Source organism: Perognathus longimembris, chromosome 3 (genome assembly GCF_023159225.1).
Source record: "Perognathus longimembris pacificus isolate PPM17 chromosome 3, ASM2315922v1, whole genome shotgun sequence".
Classification (NCBI taxonomy): domain Eukaryota; kingdom Metazoa; phylum Chordata; class Mammalia; order Rodentia; family Heteromyidae; genus Perognathus; species Perognathus longimembris.
This window is the reverse complement of record NC_063163.1, coordinates 112864236-112883440: the sequence shown is the minus strand read 5'-3', so window position 1 is coordinate 112883440 and position 19205 is coordinate 112864236. Positions and strand designations below refer to the sequence as shown.

The 19205-nt window shown below is 41.8% G+C and overlaps 1 protein-coding gene across 4 annotated transcripts in view; it reads left to right on the top strand.

Moving 5' to 3' along the window:
* The window catches only part of Alg9 (ALG9 alpha-1,2-mannosyltransferase), a 55117-nt gene that overhangs the window by 10844 nt on the left and 25068 nt on the right, over positions 1-19205 (top strand). Inside the window, exons 9-14 of one of the 4 annotated variants that reach the window (XM_048343825.1) lie at positions 6360-6482; positions 10691-10845; positions 12670-12799; positions 13292-13439; positions 14830-14959; positions 15087-15377. In XM_048343825.1, coding sequence (XP_048199782.1) covers positions 6360-6482; positions 10691-10845; positions 12670-12799; positions 13292-13439; positions 14830-14959; positions 15087-15143 — 743 coding nt within the window. In that variant the 3' untranslated portion in view covers positions 15144-15377. Of the gene's footprint in view, positions 1-6359; positions 6483-10690; positions 10846-12669; positions 12800-13291; positions 13440-14829; positions 14960-15086; positions 15378-19205 lie in introns of those variants that run through there. The other 3 variants (XM_048343823.1, XM_048343824.1, XM_048343826.1) reach the window with 3 other exon arrangements.

The following is a 19205-nucleotide window of genomic DNA, read 5'->3' as shown; positions in this document are numbered from 1 at the left end:
AGGTAGAAAGTAACATGCTAAAATAAGCAGTGTTTTATTCAGTGAACTGAATTCACAAACCACATGGTTGAAGAACAGTTGCTAAGTGAAAGAACTTGGAAAGGCTCCTTTATATTTCCTAGATTCCCAAGGATATGTGAAAAGCCTCCAGTTCTAAGTTTTTGCCTCTAGATGTCTCTCTTCAGCCAGGAAAAGTTGGCACATTTTAAATTGCCCATTGTTTTTGGTTTACTTGTAAAATTTTATTTGACTTCTGGAGACAATAAAACAAATAAAATGTGGATTGTGTGGTAAATACTGATTTACATGTATCCCATTCTGTATACAGGATAGATTGAATTTGTGTTAATTCTGAAATATTGGCTTCTCCATTTTCATAAATGATTTATTAGATGTTGATTTTTTTTTTTTTTTTGGTCAGTTGTAGGGCTTGAACTCAGAGCCTGGGTGCTGTCCCTTAGCTTTTTCCCTAAAGGCTAGCACTCTTCCACCTTGAGCCACAGTGCCACTTCTAGATTTTTGTTGGTTAACGAGATAAGAGACTCACAGACTTTTCCTGCCTAGGCTGGCTTTGAACCATGATCCTCAGATCTCAGCCTCCTGAGTAACAGGTTACATGAGCCCAGCTGATGTTAATATTTTGATTGCTTGTTTATAAAACCTTTTGTGAGAGTTTATAACAGAGCTTTATTTTCTCTGGCCTCTCTAGATTGGTGAGGCTTTTTAATCTACTGATCAGACTGATGTAGGAAGTAGGGGAGGAAAATAAGTATTGGTGTAAGTGTATGTTTTTAGTGTAATGGTGATTGGTTAGGCTTTAGCAAAGTCAGTCTCTGGCTTTTCCATAGACAGTGACATTTGAATTCCTTCTAGCCATTATTTACTGAGAAAAAGTCTTTGGGACTTTTTCCTGCCAAGTTTGACCTGCTATTTTGGACTTTTTTTTTTTTTTTAATTGTTGGGGCAATAAGGATTGTTACATGGACCATGATCAGGACTGCTGGAATACTGTAGTCAGCTGCCTTTAGAGATCTGTTCCTTAGTAGTAGACATTTTGTGCTATCATCTCATCTTTGAATTTGACAGTTTCATTTTTCTTCTGATTTTCATTTGTTTAAAGAGTAGGGAACTTTTTATTTTCTTTTTGTTGGTTGTGGGGCTTGAACTCTTGGACCTGGACAGTGTCCCTGAGCTCCTCAGCGCAAGGTTAATGCTCTACCACTTGAGCCACAGCACCACTTCAGTTTTCTGGTGGTTAATTACAGATCAGAGTCTCAGGACTTTCCTGCCCAAGCTGGCTTTGAAACATTAGTCTTAGATCTCAGCCTCCTGAGTAGCTAGGGTTACAGGCATGAGCCACCGGTGCCTGGCTGGTAATTAAACTTTCTGTTGTAGCTTTCCTAGAGGGAGAATATTGTTTTCATCTTAGAAGTAGGAATCCCTTGTATATTCTAGGTTTATAGTAAAAAAAATTGTTGACAATAAATGAATAAATGAATGATTTCTTGAGTGCCTTAATTTCACTTGTGTCTCAGAACTACCTTGGTTAGACATGTTGTGGTACTGGGTTGGGAATTTCTTGATACCAAATAAGATTAACAGATGTAAATATTTGTGATCATTATTCCATTTGGTAAATGTCACAGATTTTTTTCCTATAGAGTTGTCAGACAATGAGACAGTGTGTCTTCTGTCTTAGAATCTCCAGCTCTTTCCTGTTACTTAGATGTTTGACACTAACTTGCAGTATATTGGCTATTTTATGAGTTTCCTGATCTAGATGCCCCATTAAATATGTTAGATACACACTTTATCTGAACATTAGAAATGCCTTGTGCTGACAGTTTTTATATACCTCTTTTGGTGCCACTTCTCATGTATGAATACAAGCCTATATATTCTTCCTGCATATGTGGATAGACTTCAGTTAAAGAATCATTGAATAAATTGCCTTTGAGCCCTTCTTCAGGCCCTCAGAAGATTACAGAAACAGAATGATGGCACAGTATGTTAGGTGCTTCAGCAGGAAGGTAGGGAATCTCAAGAACAAATCCTTCTGCTGGAATCAGGAAGAGTGTGCGGTCTGTGTCCAGGAGAAAGACTAGGTATTGCCTAGTAATTGCTGGGGTGGGGTCCAGTGTAATGACTGCTGAAGAAAAAAGATCAAATAATGGATTATTCTTTGAAACAGTACTTTTACAGCTTTGAATTTTTGGTAGAAACTATTCTGACATGATGAAGATTACTTCAGTCTCTACATTATGATTGTAATCATATAAATATTCTCTCCATTATTCCTGGTTGAATCAAAGGTATTTGTCTACGTTTTTTTGGGCTACATAACATACTATTTTATGTGTGTGGGCCAATCCTGGGGCTGAACTCAGGGTCTGGGTACCATCCCTGAGCTGCTTCTGGTCAAGGCTAGCACTCTACCGGTTGAGCCACAGTTTCACGTTAGGCTTTTTTTTTTTTTTTTTTTTTTTCTGTTTATGTGGTGCTGAGGAATCGAACCCAGGGCTTCATCACTTTAGGCTTTTTTTTTTTTGGCCAGTCCTGGGCCTTGGACTCAGGGCCTGAGCACTGTCCCTGGCTTCTTCCCGCTCAAGGCTAGCACTCTGCCACTTGAGCCACAGCGCCCCTTCTGGCCGTTTTCTGTATATGTGGTGCTGGGGAATCGAACCCAGGGCCTCGTGTATCCAAGGCAGGCACTCTTGCCACTAGGCCATATCCCCAGCCCCACTTTAGGCTTTTTTGATAGGCAATTGGAGATAAAAGTCTCACAGACCTCCTTGACTGGCAGGCTTCAAACTTTGAACCTAAGGTTTGAGCCACTGGTACTTCACTTATAGATAGCATATCTTAGTGATATTTCCCACCTGAGCTGACTTCTTTTGAAGTGAAGGAAAAGGAGTGCCTCTTCATAGATATTAATCACAACGCTTTCTGTTTAAATGTATTTCATGTGCTAGAAATTTTACATACTGTCTTCTTCTTTCCCTCTCTGAAGTTCCGTGAGATAGGTATTATTTAGCCTTCTTGCCCTGTGAGGAAGCTGAGCTGCTGGTGAGGAGCCTACCACCCAAAGTAAAAAAAAATAAAAAATAATAACAGGGACAGGAAGAAAGCCCAGATATATCTGACTCCCAAGCCTGCATCATTTTTACTGAAAGCATCCTTAGTAAACCAACGCCCTAGAATTTGACCATTGTGACAGGACAGGAAAATAAGCCTGCAAAAACAGGGAGCATGCGTTGAGAGTAGCCGAGGGTAAGATCTGACCCAAGGAATATGTGAAGTTAACCTCCACAGTTCTGTGCATTGACTTAGAGTGATCAGGAGGAGGGTGATGGGGTAGGAGGGAGCTGGCAGAGGGCTGGAATAGCCCAGTGAATGTGTATACTGGCAGGTTACTTTTCCTGGGAGTGTGGAAAGCAAGAGTGGACAAAGTAAATTAATACTTGGCATTTAGGATATTTAGAGAGTGAGAGTAGCCTAGACTAAAATTGCCAAGTCATGGACAAATATCTTTTTAAGGCCAAAGATTTCCAGGTGAAAGTTAGCACTGCAGAGAAGGAAGTGATTGACTTTGCCCCTGGTAACATTTCAAGGACTCAGATGTTGATGTGCTTGAGTATTTTTGTCTGGTGGTCCTCTCTGAGGTTTTGTAGAATCCTTTAAAGGCAAACACCTTAGATAGGAAAAGGGGTCTACTCAGGGTTACCACTCTGCGGCTTAGTTTGTGCCTGTGTTTTATCAGCGTCTTTCAGATCACAGGGCCGGAAGCTTCAGAAGGTGGCCGTGAAGGGCCTTTGTTAGAAGGCTTGCTGTTTCCCCTTGCCCCAGTAGAGCGAGGGGGAAGGCCCAGGAGGTGTCCTGAGGCTTGCTTAGAGTTGACTCAATGTGAGGCAGAACTGTTCTAGAGCCTTTTCTCTTTTGTTAATCATTTCTGTGGAACCTTGCTGGCTTTTCCCTCTTGGTGGTTCAAATTTGACATTTATAAGGATGACTTATTATAATTTAGTTCCTGCAGCTTTATAAAATTACAGGTCTGTGAAAAGGTTCCCCTTCGTTCAATCTGTGGGACAATCAACATTATTCCTTCTCTTTTTAGCTTATTTTAGAAGCTCCCTCCACCCCCCAGCTGAGGTGCTTTCCATAAAGAGGGAGATGGGTGAGTCACTGCCCTGTAGGTTTGGCTGCCAGCTTGCTGCTTGCTCTCACCTTTCTCCTTGCCTTGCTCCACTTCAGGACTTAGCTTGTCATTCAGATGTGCTTTTTCTGCAGTGTTCAGCTTTGATGCTTTGTGAGCATCAGCATTGAGTAACTCCCTGGACAGAGATAAAAGTTTATGTCCCTCCCTCCCTTCCCCCAAGGCGGTGTCTTACCAAGTAGGGAAGAACGTTAGTCAACAGAATCCACTCTTGGCGTCCTCTCTGTGGCCACTTGAACTTTCTTCACTCTTGGCTTATTCTCGGGTTTTTGCTCCATTCCCCAGGGAAAGAGTAGTCTGTTATGAAATGGTTACAGCCTTGTTGGCAACTTGGTTTCAGACCCCCCTCCATACATAAAAATGATCGTGTTTACCAACTTAATACTTTTGGTGTTGTATCTCAGAGTACAACATGTCTAGGTAAAAACATCCATCAAACAGCAAGTTGTGGTGGCAACAGGTACTTGCTAGGAACTGAAGAGCTTCTCTGAGAAAGCAATCTATTTGCAAGTATCAAAGAAAAAGACTTTTCTGTGAAGGCTGTGTATCTGTGTTGCACAATACAGAGGATGATCCCTTTCTCTCTGCTCATTCTTGCTTTTTCTTCACAGGCTCAGATTTCCAGTGTTCTGTTAAGCAAAAAAGGCCTGTCAGGGGTTGATAGCATTACATCTGAGACAGTTGGGGTTTGCTTGCCTTTCTGAAAGCTTGGTTCTAACTAAAAGACTCAGTTGAGGCAATATATTGTTAATATTAATATCCACAGCAGACATATACTTCTGTTTTGTAACTAAAACCTTCTGTTGTTATGTAGACTAAACAGTGAAATAGAAAGAAAGATTAAAAACATCTCTAATAACATATCCTTGGATAGCGCCTCTGCTCCTAACAACCTCAGTCATTGTATTTAAACAGGAAGCAGTGAACTTTTCCTAAGGTGGCACACAATTGATCCGTGTGCCCTTCCTACTTAAGGTACTCCCTTCCCTTTTACTCCTCCCTTGAGTATTTCTAGAATTAGGACTTTGGTTCCTAATCTTCTTTTGCTGTGCAAACTGCAAAAATACCAGTTTGTTGTTGTTTCTGACTCTTCTTCTGCCTCCTGTTTGCCCTTGAAGCAATGTGGTTTGCAGGAAACTGCTGTGGTGTGAGGGTGTCACACAGTGACTAAACCCTCACATGTCACTCACCACCTGATGGAGGAACCTACCAGTACCCAGAGGGCTGGCTCAGTATTCAGATTTAAGGATGGTGAATTAAAGGGTAAAAATGACTGTGTGTGAAGCCTGTGTTTTCTCTGTCTGCTTCATTCTCAATCTTTCAGGCCTCTGATCAGAGTCTGGGTCTCTGAACATGTACAACAACAACAAAAAAAACCCTTGACGTGTTGCCTTTTGTGATGCTAGAAAATAAGTAATCCCTACAAGCAGATGAGAACAAAGTGGGAGAGACTGAGTAGCTCCAACCAAGTTTCATTTGCTAGTCTCTTTTGGTCTACAGAATGCTGAGAGGAGTTACATTCAAATGGCAATTGGTTGTAGTGGTTGGTGCTTGGTTTTTTTTGTTTTTGTTTTTTAGTTATATATGGTTCTTTGTTCTTAAGCTTTTAAAATTATTTGGTGGGTTTTGAGGAAGCATTATTCCTGTTTAGATATGGTACTTCAGGCTAGGTAGGGTAAAATTTCTGAATTAGTCTATTTGTCTCTCATAACAAAATGCCTGCATCTAGGTGATTTATAAAGAACAAATGGGTTTTTCATGGTTCTGCTAATTTGATGTCTATTTAGGGCTACGTCTCTGCCTCCAAATGGTCCCCTGTTGCTTTATCCTTTGGGGAAAAGGAGCTCTATGTCTTCAGAGTGTGGCAGAGCAGAAGATAGAGTAGCTTTTCTACAGATAGGAAATAGAGCTAAACATTTAAAACTTGGTTTCTCTCTAAAGCATCTTAAGCAGTACCTCCTTCTTACCCCCTTCTGCTCTTGTGCTCCCTGTGTGTGGTGGAGCAGGGGAAGGGAGAAGACCTGAGGCTCTCACCCTTCACTTGGGGTGTTGGATCCTTCATGTGAACCAAACTGATCATGAAGAGTCAATACTGTAGGTGCTGAAGACATCCACTAATGGTTCCTTACCTCTTTTTCTCCTTCAGGTACAGAACCCTGGTACTTCTATTTAATTAATGGATTTCTGAATTTCAATGTAGCCTTTGCTTTGGCTCTTTTGGTCTTACCACTGACTTCTCTTATGGAATACCTACTGCAGAGGTTTAATGGTAAGTAACTCAAAAGATGCCAACTAGCAAGCTATGACAGCACATGAGCAAGAATTATTCTCCACTGTCTTTCTATGGAACTGGTTGGCTCTGCTGCCTTTTTCAGACTGTGTTTGTAGGTTATTTGAACCTTTGTGTGTGTGTGTGTGTATTTATATATATTTATTTATTTATTTTTTCCCAGTCCTGGGCCTTGGACTCAGGGCCTGAGCACTGTCCCTGGCTTCTTTTTGCTCAAGGCTAGCACTCTGCCACTTGAGCCACAGCGCCACTTCTGGCCTTTTGCTATATACGTGGTACTTGGGAATCGAACCTAGGGCTTCATGTATATGAGGCAAGTACTCTTGCCACTAGGCCATATTCCCAGCCCCAGTTTTCTATTTCTTTAAGAGAGGAAGTCATAATTTACGCAGTCATCCAAGAAAATAAACACATTTATAAAATCTCAAGGTGACAAGCCTGTACATGTCTCCAGTCTTGTAAAGAAGTGTGATAAGCCATACTAGAGGCAAACGTGCTTTGAGAAATTATTCCAACCAAGAATCTGAAAACAGCCGCATAGGAATTCATTGAAATGGATAGTGGAATCAGGAGACACTCCGAATTTCCTAGGAAACACAAGGCTTCTCTGGGTGCCATTTGTTTGGTTTCCTGCAGGAGGCTTGGTGGTTTTACTTGCTCTCGTTCTGTGTGGCACAGCTGGTGTTTTCTCAAGTTGTCGTGGCTCTGGTGCCTACTGTTTTCTTGTGTGGAAGACAGATTTGAGCAGAAATTCATATGGGCTTTGGAAAGATTCAACTTCAAACTTGTCAATCTGATTTGGATACCATATGATTGATTCCTCTCTAGCCTACCCCCAATTCTGCTTTTACTGTTGGTGGTTCATAAGGGGGTTTTCTGTGTTCAGTGTTAAAACATTAGGTTCATTTTGTTTTGTCTTAGGAGTCTTGTTTTAACATAAGCATATTGCCATGCTAACAAAATTAACTCTTTAAAATCATGTAGTACCCAGTTGAAAATCAGGTTTTTTGTGTTGTGTGGAAAGCTGGATATAATTACAGGTCATATACTGAATTTGATGTTACATTTTTTTAAGCTTTATATGATGCCTCCTCTTGTCTTACTTTCCTTCTAAAGATTTTTTTAAAAATATTTTTTATTTTTGGCCAGTCCTGGGCCTTGGACTCAGGGCCTGAGCACTGAGCCCCTCTTCTAAAGATTTTTAAGCCAGATATTCATCTTAACCTAGTGCCCCTCATTTTAGATTCAGCTATTTTGTCTCTTGAGGCAACATTCTGCTATCTCCTGTATTTTCCTTTCCCTCATTCTTCCTTTTTTTTTTCCTTTTCTTTTCTTTCTTTCTTTCTTTTTTTTTAAATTATGTGGTACTGAGGAATTGAACCCAGGTCCTCATACATGCTAGGCAGCCCTCTGCCAGTAAGCCACATTCCTGGGGGGGGGGGAGGGAGGGTGTGTGTGGGGGAGGGAGGGAGGGAGGGTGTGTGGGGGGGGGGAGGGAGGGTGTGTGTGTGTGTGTGTGTGTGTGTGTGTGTGTGTGTGTGTGTGTGTGCTGTTGGAGGGAATGTGGCCTAGTGGTAAAGTGCTTGCCTAGCATGCATGAAGCCCTGGGTTCAATTCCTCAGCACCACATATATAGAAAAAGTCAGAAGTGGCGCTGTGACTCAAGAGGTGTAAAGTGCTAACCTTGAGCAAAAAGAAGCAAGGGACAGTGCTCAGGCCCAAGTCCCAAACCCCAGGACTGGCAAAAAAAAAAAAAAAATGCTGTTGGAGTTTGAACTGAGGGCCTTGCCCTTTCTAGGCAGTTACTCTACCTCTGGCCCTTTTTGCTTTATTTATTTTACAAATTGGGTCTCATGTTTATGACTAGGCTGGCGTCCTCCTTTGCATATAGTTAGGATGACAGGTGTGAGCCATCATATCCAGCTCTTATTTGGTTCAGGTGGGGTCTTAGGAACTTTTGTCCAAGCTGGCCTCAAATTGCAATCCTTCTGATGTCATCTTCTTGATTAGCTAAGCTTACAAATGTGAGCCGTACCTGACTGTCCTTCGCCTGCCTGCCTTCTTTCTTTTTTTTTTTTTTTCCTGCTGGAAAAAGCTTTTATTTCATTTGGTGCAAGGCTTGGGAAGGGCTCCAGGGTGGTTAGTTAAGAAGTTAGTTGCCCAGTGGCTGGAGGGAGAGGCTCAAGAGGAAGTTCTGATGTCAGGAGATGCAGAGATGACCCTCAAAGGCTGCTGGACTCTGAAGTCTTCTAGTCGTGTTTGAAAGTGAGATGTTCAAAGAGCTACTCACCCAGCCCAGCCTGAGAGGCGGCCAGCCTGTGGAGGTTCTCGTTAGGTGGTTGCCCATGTACTTGATGAGCTTCACCCCTTCATCCAGGAAGTCACAGAGGTGGGGGTCTGTGCCAGCAGAACTCAAGGCGTGAACTCAAGAACTCCAAGGCCAGGGCTGCTGCCATAGTGTCCTCGGTTTTATCCCACTCATCTCCAGAAAGCTCTGTACATCCTGGAACAGCGCGGGACCACCACGTTGGTTCTGCATCTTCGAGGGACAGTGGGCCCCAACTTGTGGAAGAAGAGGCCCACGCTGTCCAGAGCCACAGCATCGCCATGGAAATAGTAGCCCAGAGAGAGGAAAATACACACTGACCAGGCGGTGGATGGCAGCCTCCACCTCGGTGGAATAATTCTGACAAATCCGCCAGGTCATGGCTGGTTGTCCATACAGATCTAACCACAAAAGGCGACCTTGGATGGTTCTGGAAGCAAGAGACTGGTGAGAAGAATAAGGGCCAAAGGTTGTGAGTAGAGAAGAGATTCGAAAGCAGTTGGTGATGGAAAAGAGGAGTTCCTGGGTCGGTTTTGTCCAAACGTTGAAGCAAGACACAAATCCGAGAGACTGGCGCTCCTCCTTGGTGTTTCTCAATGCTTACTTTCTCTTGATAGTGCTGGGCTGCAGTTTAACCCGGCATCCAGTAGACAGGAAGGACGCCAGGGGGCACTGTGCACCCACCCTTTGCCCACCGTTTGCTCGCACTTTTGTTTTCACTAATGTAAGCACGGTAGGAGATGCCTTCCCAGTGGGTTGTAGTTTTATCACTCAGTGCTCCTGTACCTAACCACAGGAACTTTCCAACAGTGTTTGGGTTTCATTGTTATTGTATTCTTTTCATTCTTTTCTGTGCTTTAAGCACATTTTGTTTTGCGATTCAGAATGGACAGGTATTAAGAAGAGAAAACTTAATTAGGAAACTTTATGAGCCAACTTCTTTTTAAGCGTTTTTATATTTAACTTGAAACATGGCTACCAGGCGCAGGGAACCATGCCTGCAACCTCAGCACTCGAGAGAGTGAGATGGGAGCATCACGGGCCTCAGGCTAGACCTGGTGACATAACGAAACCCTATCTCAGAATACCCATCCCAACCAAAATATTCCTAGACTAAAACAGACTGATTTTCAGCTTGATGAAAAGGGTTTGAGAATCCACCTTTCCCTCCTTTTGACCTGTGTCTAATTGCTATACAGATAAAAGGATTATTGCTTAAGCAGAACACTGGAATCAAGACCCAAGGACTGGGTTTATGTTATGCTTTTGGTTACCCTCAGGAATCATTAGTTCCATGGAATGCAGGAAGGGAAAGCCTTTCCTTTTCTTCACCAAATGTGTATTTACTAAGTTCTATTGCCATTAAATCTGGCTTTCATTTATGTTCTGGGCAAATCCAGTACTGTGCCTCCCTTTAAATTTGGATCTCTTGGATGACGTAGAGAGTGCACTACTTCTAGTCTGTTATATTGGAGAAAGTGTGAACACAGCTTGAAACATGTTATGGGGTACCCTATAGTGGTCTCCCAAGTTTAAGATCAAGAGAACAGGGTTGGGAATATAGCCTAGTGGCAAGAGTGTTTGACTCGTATACATGTAGCCCTGGGTTCGATTCCCCAGCACCACATATATAGAAAATGGCCAGAAGTGGCACTGTGGCTCAAGTGGCAGAGTGCTATCTTTGAGCAAAGAGAAGCCAGGGACAGTGCTCAGGCCCTGAGTCCCAGGCCCAGGACTGGCAAAAAAAAAAAAAAAAAAAAAAAAAAAAAAAAAAAAAAGATCAAGAGAACATTGAAATGAAGTGTGGTGTGTTGTTTTATTCTAATGTGATGAAAGGCGGCTATTTTTCTGTGTCTTGCAGTGCAGAATTTAGGCCATCCATATTGGCTTACCTTGGCTCCAATGTATATTTGGTTTATAATTTTCTTCATCCAGCCTCACAAAGAGGAGCGATTTCTTTTCCCTGTCTATCCACTTATATGTCTCTGTGGTGCTGTGGCTCTTTCTGCACTTCAGGTGAGTTTCAGGGAAACGTATCTGTGTTCATTCTGTTGTACTTAGTGCATCACTTGCTCACAAAGCTTCAAGGCATATTACAGTGTGTGTTCACCCCTGATATTCTGCCCATTATATTATACCTGATTCAGATCATATTGTTAAAGTTTTATGTATTTCAAAGCCACATATCATACTTTATTTACTGATTTTTGGTGTGGTAATTTGTCTCTTATCAATAGTAATCTCATTGCTAGTAAAGATGCATTTTTGGGACTGGGATGTAGCTCAGTGGCAAAGCACTTGCCTAGCAAGTGCAACGTCCTGGGTTCGATTCCCCAGTACCAAAAAAGAAAAGACCAAAAAAAAGATGCATTTTTAAAAATTCACTAATTTATTAGCTCTATAGGTTTTACTCAGTATCTAATGAGAGTGAAGTGCTCTTCTAAGTATCAAGAGCAATACAGCCAGGTACCAGGGGCTCATTCCTGTAATGGTACCTACTCAAGAGTCTGAGATCTGAGGATCACAGTTCAAAGCCAGCCTGGGCCAGGAAAGTTTGTGAGACCCTTATCTCCACTAACCTATCAAAAAAGCTAGAAGTGGAGCTATACCTCAGGTGATAAGAGTGCCAGCTTTCAGTGAAAAAGAAGCTCAGGAACAGGCCTCAGGCTCTGAATTCAGGTTCCAGGACTGGCATTAAAGAAAGAGGAATACAAACATGAACAAAACCTAAAGTTTTGTTCCTAAGGAGCTCAAGGAAAGACCAGCAAGCAGATATCTAAACTCAAGGCAGAGAAATCACTTCACCTATACAAAATCCTCTCATAGTATCACATATTATAATAACAGATCTTAGGCAGGACATGTATTAACTGAATATTAAATATAAGACATTGACTTTTTGAAAGTTATTTACTCAGATATAAAAATAGAACACAGTAATAGGATGTAACATTTATTATGTACCATGTGTTAATAATTCTCAATAATTATTATAGTGGGACTAATTATACTCATTTATTTTTTTAAAAAAATTTATTGTAAAAGTGATGGTGAGGGGGCTGGGGATACGGCCTAGTGGCAAGAGTGCTTGCCTCGTATACATGAAGCCCTGGGTTCGATTCGCTAGCACCACATATATAGAAAACGGCCAGAAGTGGTGCTGTGGCTCAAGTGGCAGAGTGCTAGCCTTGAGCAAAAGGAAGCCAGGGACAGTGCTCAGGCCCTGAGTCCAAGGCCCAGGACTGGCAAAAAAAAAAAAAAAAAAAAGGGATGGTGAGGTAGGGAAAATAGTGGAATTCATGCATATGTATATATTTTATAATAATCACCTAGTTCGTTAAGTAGTTTATTGATAATTACCACTATTTTTCTAGAGGTCTGTGAAAGAAATTTGTTTTTTCTTTTCTTACTGTTTGGTCATAAGCCATAAGCCATTTTGTTGATACTAAAAGTTTTGTTGAAACTTGTCAATAGGGAAAGTAAAGGTTAATACCCATCCTAGAAAGTCAAGATACCTCATATATCAAACAACACTACTAAAAAGCATTTTTCTTGAAGTATTAGAAGAATACATTACTAGGACTTTAAAGTAATCCTATGAAACTAGTCAAAATTGAGTCTTGGCAAGTTGGCGGGCCCGGCTGACCCTCGAGATAGTGCAAAGGACTTTGCTTTGACCTTAGGGTTTGGGCAGTTGCCCTGCCGGGTGCCCGCCTCTGCTCCGACTCTTCCCCACTTCATTTTCTGCTGCGTTTGTGGGGTTTCTGTGAGGGCTCATGATTATATGTGTTCTGCACAGTGTATCTTCTCTTTTATCAATACAGTTGCCTCTCCTTCTAGAAATGCTACCACTTTGTGTTTCAGCAATACCGCCTGGAGCACTACACCGTGACATCAAGTTGGTTGGCGCTAGGCACTGTCTTCCTGTTCGGTCTCCTGTCTTTCTCTCGCTCCGTGGCACTGTTCAGAGGTAGATGCATTGACCAGGCACTTCAGGGTTCGCTTGTTGCAGAAGCTGTTTTAACTTCATGCTGGGAAGAGGCCTTTCCTAGAGGGAGAGGATGTGGCCTTCACAGCGGCTGGGGTGTGACGTCTGAACCTCAGACTTAAGAAGGAGATTGACAGTTCTTTTTTCCACTATTGTTTTTCCCCTTTTCCTTTTAAGGGCTGCTACTGAAGCTTAAACGCAGGTTGTGCTTTGGGGCTAACGTCTCCTGATTATATTTTTTTCTTATAATAATTATTTGGATCACAGTAAAACACAAAGATAGAAAGGTGGAAGGGTACACAGACAGGCAGAAAGCAAGTTCTCTTTGGCAAAGTAGGGTCACTGCTGCAGCCATCTTCCCACCTTCCAGCAAGAGGACCATGGTGGGAGGTGAAGGTACATTAGGGTGATTAAATGTCCACTCCTCATCTTCCTTACCTTTGGCTTTCACCCACTGTTCGTTCGTTCTTCCAGGTTATCATGGGCCCCTTGATCTGTATCCAGAATTTTACCGAATTGCTACAGACCCAACCATCCACACTGTCCCGGAAGGCAGACCTGTGAATGTTTGTGTGGGAAAAGAATGGTATCGATTTCCCAGCAGCTTCCTTCTTCCTGACAAGTACGTTGTCCTTTAATTCCCAGAAGTTAAAATGAAGAAATAAAAGTAGGGATTCTGGGGCTGGGAATGTGACTTAGTGGTAGAGTGCTTGCCTAGCATGCATGAGGCCCTGGGTTCGATTCCTCAGCACCACATGAACAGAAAAAGCCAGAGGTGGCGCTGTGGCTCAAGAGGTAGAGTGCTGGCCTTGAGCAGAAGGAAGCCAGGGACAGTGCCCAGGCTCTGAGTTCAAGCCCCAGGACTGACCAAAAAAAAAAAAATCAATTCTGTGGCATGTCGTCTTAGTTTTTGTTTTGTGTAGGAGTTGTTGCAGAAAGTCACTGAGCCATCTTCCACCTCTAATTGCTGGGGACCTGCATTAGACAGGTGCCATTTCTGGATATGCACACTGCACTGCCCTGTAACTTCAGGTGTCTGAGCACTTCTGAAAATACTCAGGGCCCTAGGCTTCTGCTAGTAACCCTTCTAAGGATTCATATTTGCAGTTCTATAATTATTTGGTATTAATCCACTAATACATTAATCATCAAAAGCTCTCTTAGAGTGTTTTCAGAAAAGAATTCTTTTTCGTACAATAATGAAATGAAAAGGCACTTGGGAAGATTGGGGTGTCTGAAACAGCTTCATTTATACTATCTCATTAGAGGTGACAGCATAGGCCTTGAGGTTTCTCATACTCTCCTTAATTTGGTTCTGTTTCGGTGAAGGGAAGTTACATTGCTCCAGTTGAGTACTGGCTATAGCAGCTTAACTTTACCTGGTGATGATAGCGTGTGCTTAATAAAGATCCTGTATCAGGCTGGAGTTGTAGCTCAGTGCCTAGGATGTATAAGGTCCTGCATTTGGTTTCCAGCACTGCAAAAAGGAAGGAAAAAAAGAAAAAATCCTGCATTGGTCATTAATGATTAGAACTTGTTTTTTAAGGACTTTGCCCTTTGTCTTTTACACTCGAAATAGTTTCCTAGGTGAAAGTGCTTTGGGGATTACTCAGGAACCTCTCCTTCAGTGCTTCTCAGTGTTTTAAGCGGCTCACCTTACATTCATCCTTTCGAGATGCCTAATGAATTGCTTTAATTTCACTAATTCTATTTGAGCGTATGCTAATTGTCACTAAATGCTGGCACTTTTCTTTCAGTATAATGACCAAACCTGGTTGTAAAGTTTGGTTCTGAGAGTTTGGTGAAATAGATTGAGACTTAGCTGTCCATTTCTCGATGATCTTTGACTTGAGTTGTGAGCTCAGCCTCTGCTCCCTGGTTAAGGTTCCAGCAGAAATATATATTTATTTTTTTACAAGCAAAATGTTTTTCACATGATTTTTTTTAATTTGTGTCAAGTACATTTAGCAACATAATCCCCTGTGCTTTTCTTATTCCCTTGTTTTTGACAGCTGGCAGCTACAGTTCATTCCATCAGAGTTCAGAGGTCAACTACCAAAACCTTTTGCAGAGGGACCACTGGCCACACAGATTATTCCTACTGACATGAATGACCAGAACCTAGAAGAGCCATCCAGATATGTAAGGAGTACATTGTTTTATTGCTTCTTTGAAAAGAATGCTGCTCCTAAAATCTTTTGGTGTATTATTAGAGGAAAATGAAAATTTCTCAGAAAAGTGATTTCTTTTTTTTTTTTTTTTTTGGCAGTCTCAGGCTTTGAACTCACTTGCTGGAAAGCACTATGCTGCTGTGTCATGCTTCTAGCATGTTTCGCATTGAGAGAGGGTCTTACTTTCCGCCCAGGCATAGGCCTGGTCTTTGACTTACCAATATTAGTCTTCCCATTATAGTTGGGTTGACAGGCTCTCATGACTACACCCTGCCCCTTCCACTGAGATGGAGTCCCTTGGGCTTGGCTGCCTGAGTTGGCAAGAATTGTGATCCTCCCATTCTTAGCCTGCCACATAGCTTAGGATGAGAGGTGTGTACCACCATACCCAGCGATGGGTTGAGTAGAGGTCTTGTGGACTTTTCTGCCTAGGCTGTCCTTGAATAGTGATCCTCCTGTTCTCAGCCTCCCAAGTAGCTAGGATTACCAATGTTGAGCCACTGTACCAAGCATAAAATGATTTCTTCAGAGTGAGGCATATAACAACTTTTGTTGTGATAGACTGAACAGTATCATTAAAAAAAATTTCAAATTCTTTGTGTTTTCTATGTAAAGTTTCAGTATAACCTCTTAACTTTTGGATGGGGTGGAAAAAACGTTATGGTAAAATCTGAACTATTCTGAAACATATTGAAACACATATTACTTGGCCTACTAAAATGCTTGTTAGGGGACTTTCTAGTTGTTACCTTTGACCTAGCTCTTACTATGTTCTGGTTTTAGCACATGAAATAGTCAGACATACTACTTCCATTCCCAGCGAGTGCCACAGAACAATCTTTGGCGGTGCCGCGATCTCCTACCTACTTGTCTTTACATGTGCTGAGGTCAGGCAATGCTATTTTGACTCCTTTGAAAGATGATACTTTCAACATTTGATACCTACAAAACCTTTGGTGGTAAAACAAGTGAGGGTAATGAAGATAATGCTCAAGTCTTTAACCTCATAGTTAGCAGTCCTTCCTTTTAGTGCCTGAAATATTTTTCTGCCCAGTTCCCTTAGCTATTGATTTTGTTGTCGATATTTCCAAATATTTCAGTATGTCTGTCATCTCTTTTCCTGTCAGCTGTGTGAGGGGTATGAGGGGAATGGCTGTACCCACTTTCTTCTGTAGTTAGCATAACATCTTTTTTTTGTTTTGTTTTGTTTTTTTCGGGGAGCCGTCCGATGGACTACTAGCATAACATCTAGAATAGTACCACACACCTCCTAGTTAGCCTGTCACCTCCATCTGCAAGGCCCCAGTGGATCCCTCAAATCCTGGATAGTACTAAACCCCACATATACTTTCTCTTTTTTGTTATGTATGACAAAACATAAAATTAGGGATGGTAAGAGATTAACCATAAGAAAATAATTATAATAATCTATTAAAATAAAAATTGTACTATGGGTTTTAGCAACCTCAGCATGAGTTTTCTTTTCCCTTAATATAATTGACAAATGGGGCAGATATCATATGCTATGCAAAAAGATGATTCAAATCCTAAGCAAGACAGCCTGAGGTTCAGTCATGCTAAATGTTATCATGCAGTTTAAAACCTCTGAATTACTTATGCTTTGTCCACTTAACATTTTCAGTCATAGTTAAGAGTGATTGAGGGCTGGGGATATAGCCTAGTGGCAAGAGTGCCTGCCTCGGATACACGAGGCCCTAGGTTCGATTCCCCAGCACCACATATACAGAAAACAGCCAGAAGCGGCGCTGTGGCTCAAGTGGCAGAGTGCTAGCCTTGAGCGGGAAGAAGCCAGGGACAGTGCTCAGGCCCTGAGTCCAAGGCCCAGGACTGGCCCAAAAAAAAAAAAAAAAAAAAAAGAGTGATTGAAATTGTGGGAAATGAAATGTTGGATAAGTGTACACGCTTTCTCAGTCAACAATGGATCTTTATCATCGGGATAGTAATGTTGAAAGAAAGCTAGTGGAAAGCTGGCCTTTTCCACATCTTCAGCTTCGGTCACTGGTCTTCTGTCTGGTTCACATGTCCATATTCTTGGCTACCAGCCATCACTAACATTGGTTAAAGGGGAGATTTCTTCATAATGCCCATAGGAGTCACCAACATGTTGGCTGATACAAGCAGGCATGATCACATCCCCTTATCTGCAATGTGGGGTCATGCATGTTTCTGCATTGAGAGCTGTCCTACAGAGGTCTCTCTGTGCTTTGGTGAGAAAAATGCCCACCAAATCCAGTTCACTCTTGTTGCCTGGTGAGTAGACACCGATGCTTTATGTTAATTCTACATGAACTGAGATCAGGGATTCATCTTTCAGTAGCTGTTTTTAAAAGATACCAGTTTTACTCTGAGAATAAATACATTCATTGTTTGAAATAATGAAAGCTAGAGGCTAGAAAAGAAAATCTATCGTCTCTTTTCCCAAACATCATCATTGTTTTCATTTCAGGTTGTTTTTTTTTTTTTTTCTTTTTTGGCCAGTCTTGGGCCTTGGACTCAGGGCCTGAGCACTGTCCCTGGCTTCTTTTTTGCTCAAGGCTAGCACTCTGCCACTTGAGCTACAGCGCCACTTCTGGCTGTTTTTTATACATGTGGTGCTGAGGAGTCGAACCCAGGGCTTCATGTATACGAGGCAAGCACTCTTGCCACTAGGCCATATTCCCAGCCTTCAGTGGGTTTTTTTTCCTACTTTTATTTTTTGTAACACAGCCAGCTTAAACTCAGGGTCCTGTGCCTGCGGCAGTCCCTGAATCCCTTGACCACATTCCTTAGCACTTCTTCTGTCAGACTATTTACATGGGCCATAACAGCTAGGATGACAAGCACGAGCTACCTTGTTCAGCTGGTGTGGAGGTAGGGACTAGTGTTTGTTTACATCCCAGCTGACACTGATGAGAGAGCCTCCCAAACTCCACCCCCTAAGTAAGTAGTGTGAGCTCACCCAGCTCTTTTTGTCTTCTCACATACATACATACATACATACATACATGTACGTTTACATGAACACCAAAATCTCAGATATTTGAAGAGTTGTAATGTGCTAGTTCTTCAAGAAATGGCGCCAGAACTCTGGTTACAGTGGACAGATACAGTGACCCATAGATGGTTGTGATTTTCTATACTTACATTTGTAAATTTGGTGTCAGCTCTGGTTGTAAGTCCGGGTTTGTTTGAGAAGACAAAATCATTCTGCTCTCTGTCTTTTCTGAAAGCATCCTGACTAGCAGCAACAACAACAAAAAAAGGTGTGTTTTTTTAATTATTTATTTTTTTTTGTTTTTTTTTTTAAAAATTGTTACATAGCCTACATAGGAATTGGGATCCTACTACTGCTCAAGTGCCAACGTGTACCACTATGTCCAGCTGGTAGGATTATTTTTATCTGCCCTTTGGCTCTCACTGACAGGTTTTTGCCCATCCTTTTTCTAGCTAAGTGGTTCAGTCTGTTCCTTGTTTGCGCCCTGCATGGGAACCAGGAAAGACGCATGACCTCCTTTACTCTGAATTTGCCAACAATAGGAATGCTTGCGAAGGCCCTCTGGTTTCTGTATTACGTGTATTGCAGAGATAATACTGTTTTTGTTAGTGGACATATTTTAAAAAGAAGACATTAGAATCAAATACAAACAGGGCAATTTTATGTATGTTTAATGGTCAAATGTACATACATGTCAATTTCCCTTGTAAAAGTTCCGAAGTTTGCTTGTGATCTGGTTTTAGAAGGGTTGCCTCTGTGGAGCAGTAAAAGGCTACCTGAAATCTCACAGCACTGTAGCACTGTGTAGTGGGTCAGTGAGGGTGACTCATATCACGGTGAACTGGAGAAGCCATGCCTTCACCAGTGGGTGCTTTATGCATTTTGTGTATTCCTGCATTGATTGGTGCACTGGGTGCCATTTACCCCACCCAGCATCTCTTGTGAATTGCACTGACACATACACAAATGCAGAAATTAAATTAGTCTCAAAATATTCCCTAATGTAACTATTGTATTGGAACAAATCTGTTCCAAAATGAATACTAAATTCTTTTTAATGTTTATTCAATAAATCAAAGCCTGCTTTTGTGCGCGTTCTCTCTCTTTTTTGTCTGGGGCTTGATCTCAGGGCCAGAGCGCTGTCTCTGAGCTTTTGTACAAGGCTCTACCACTTTGAGCCACAGCTACAGTACAGTTTTCTTGTGGTTAATGGAAGATAAGA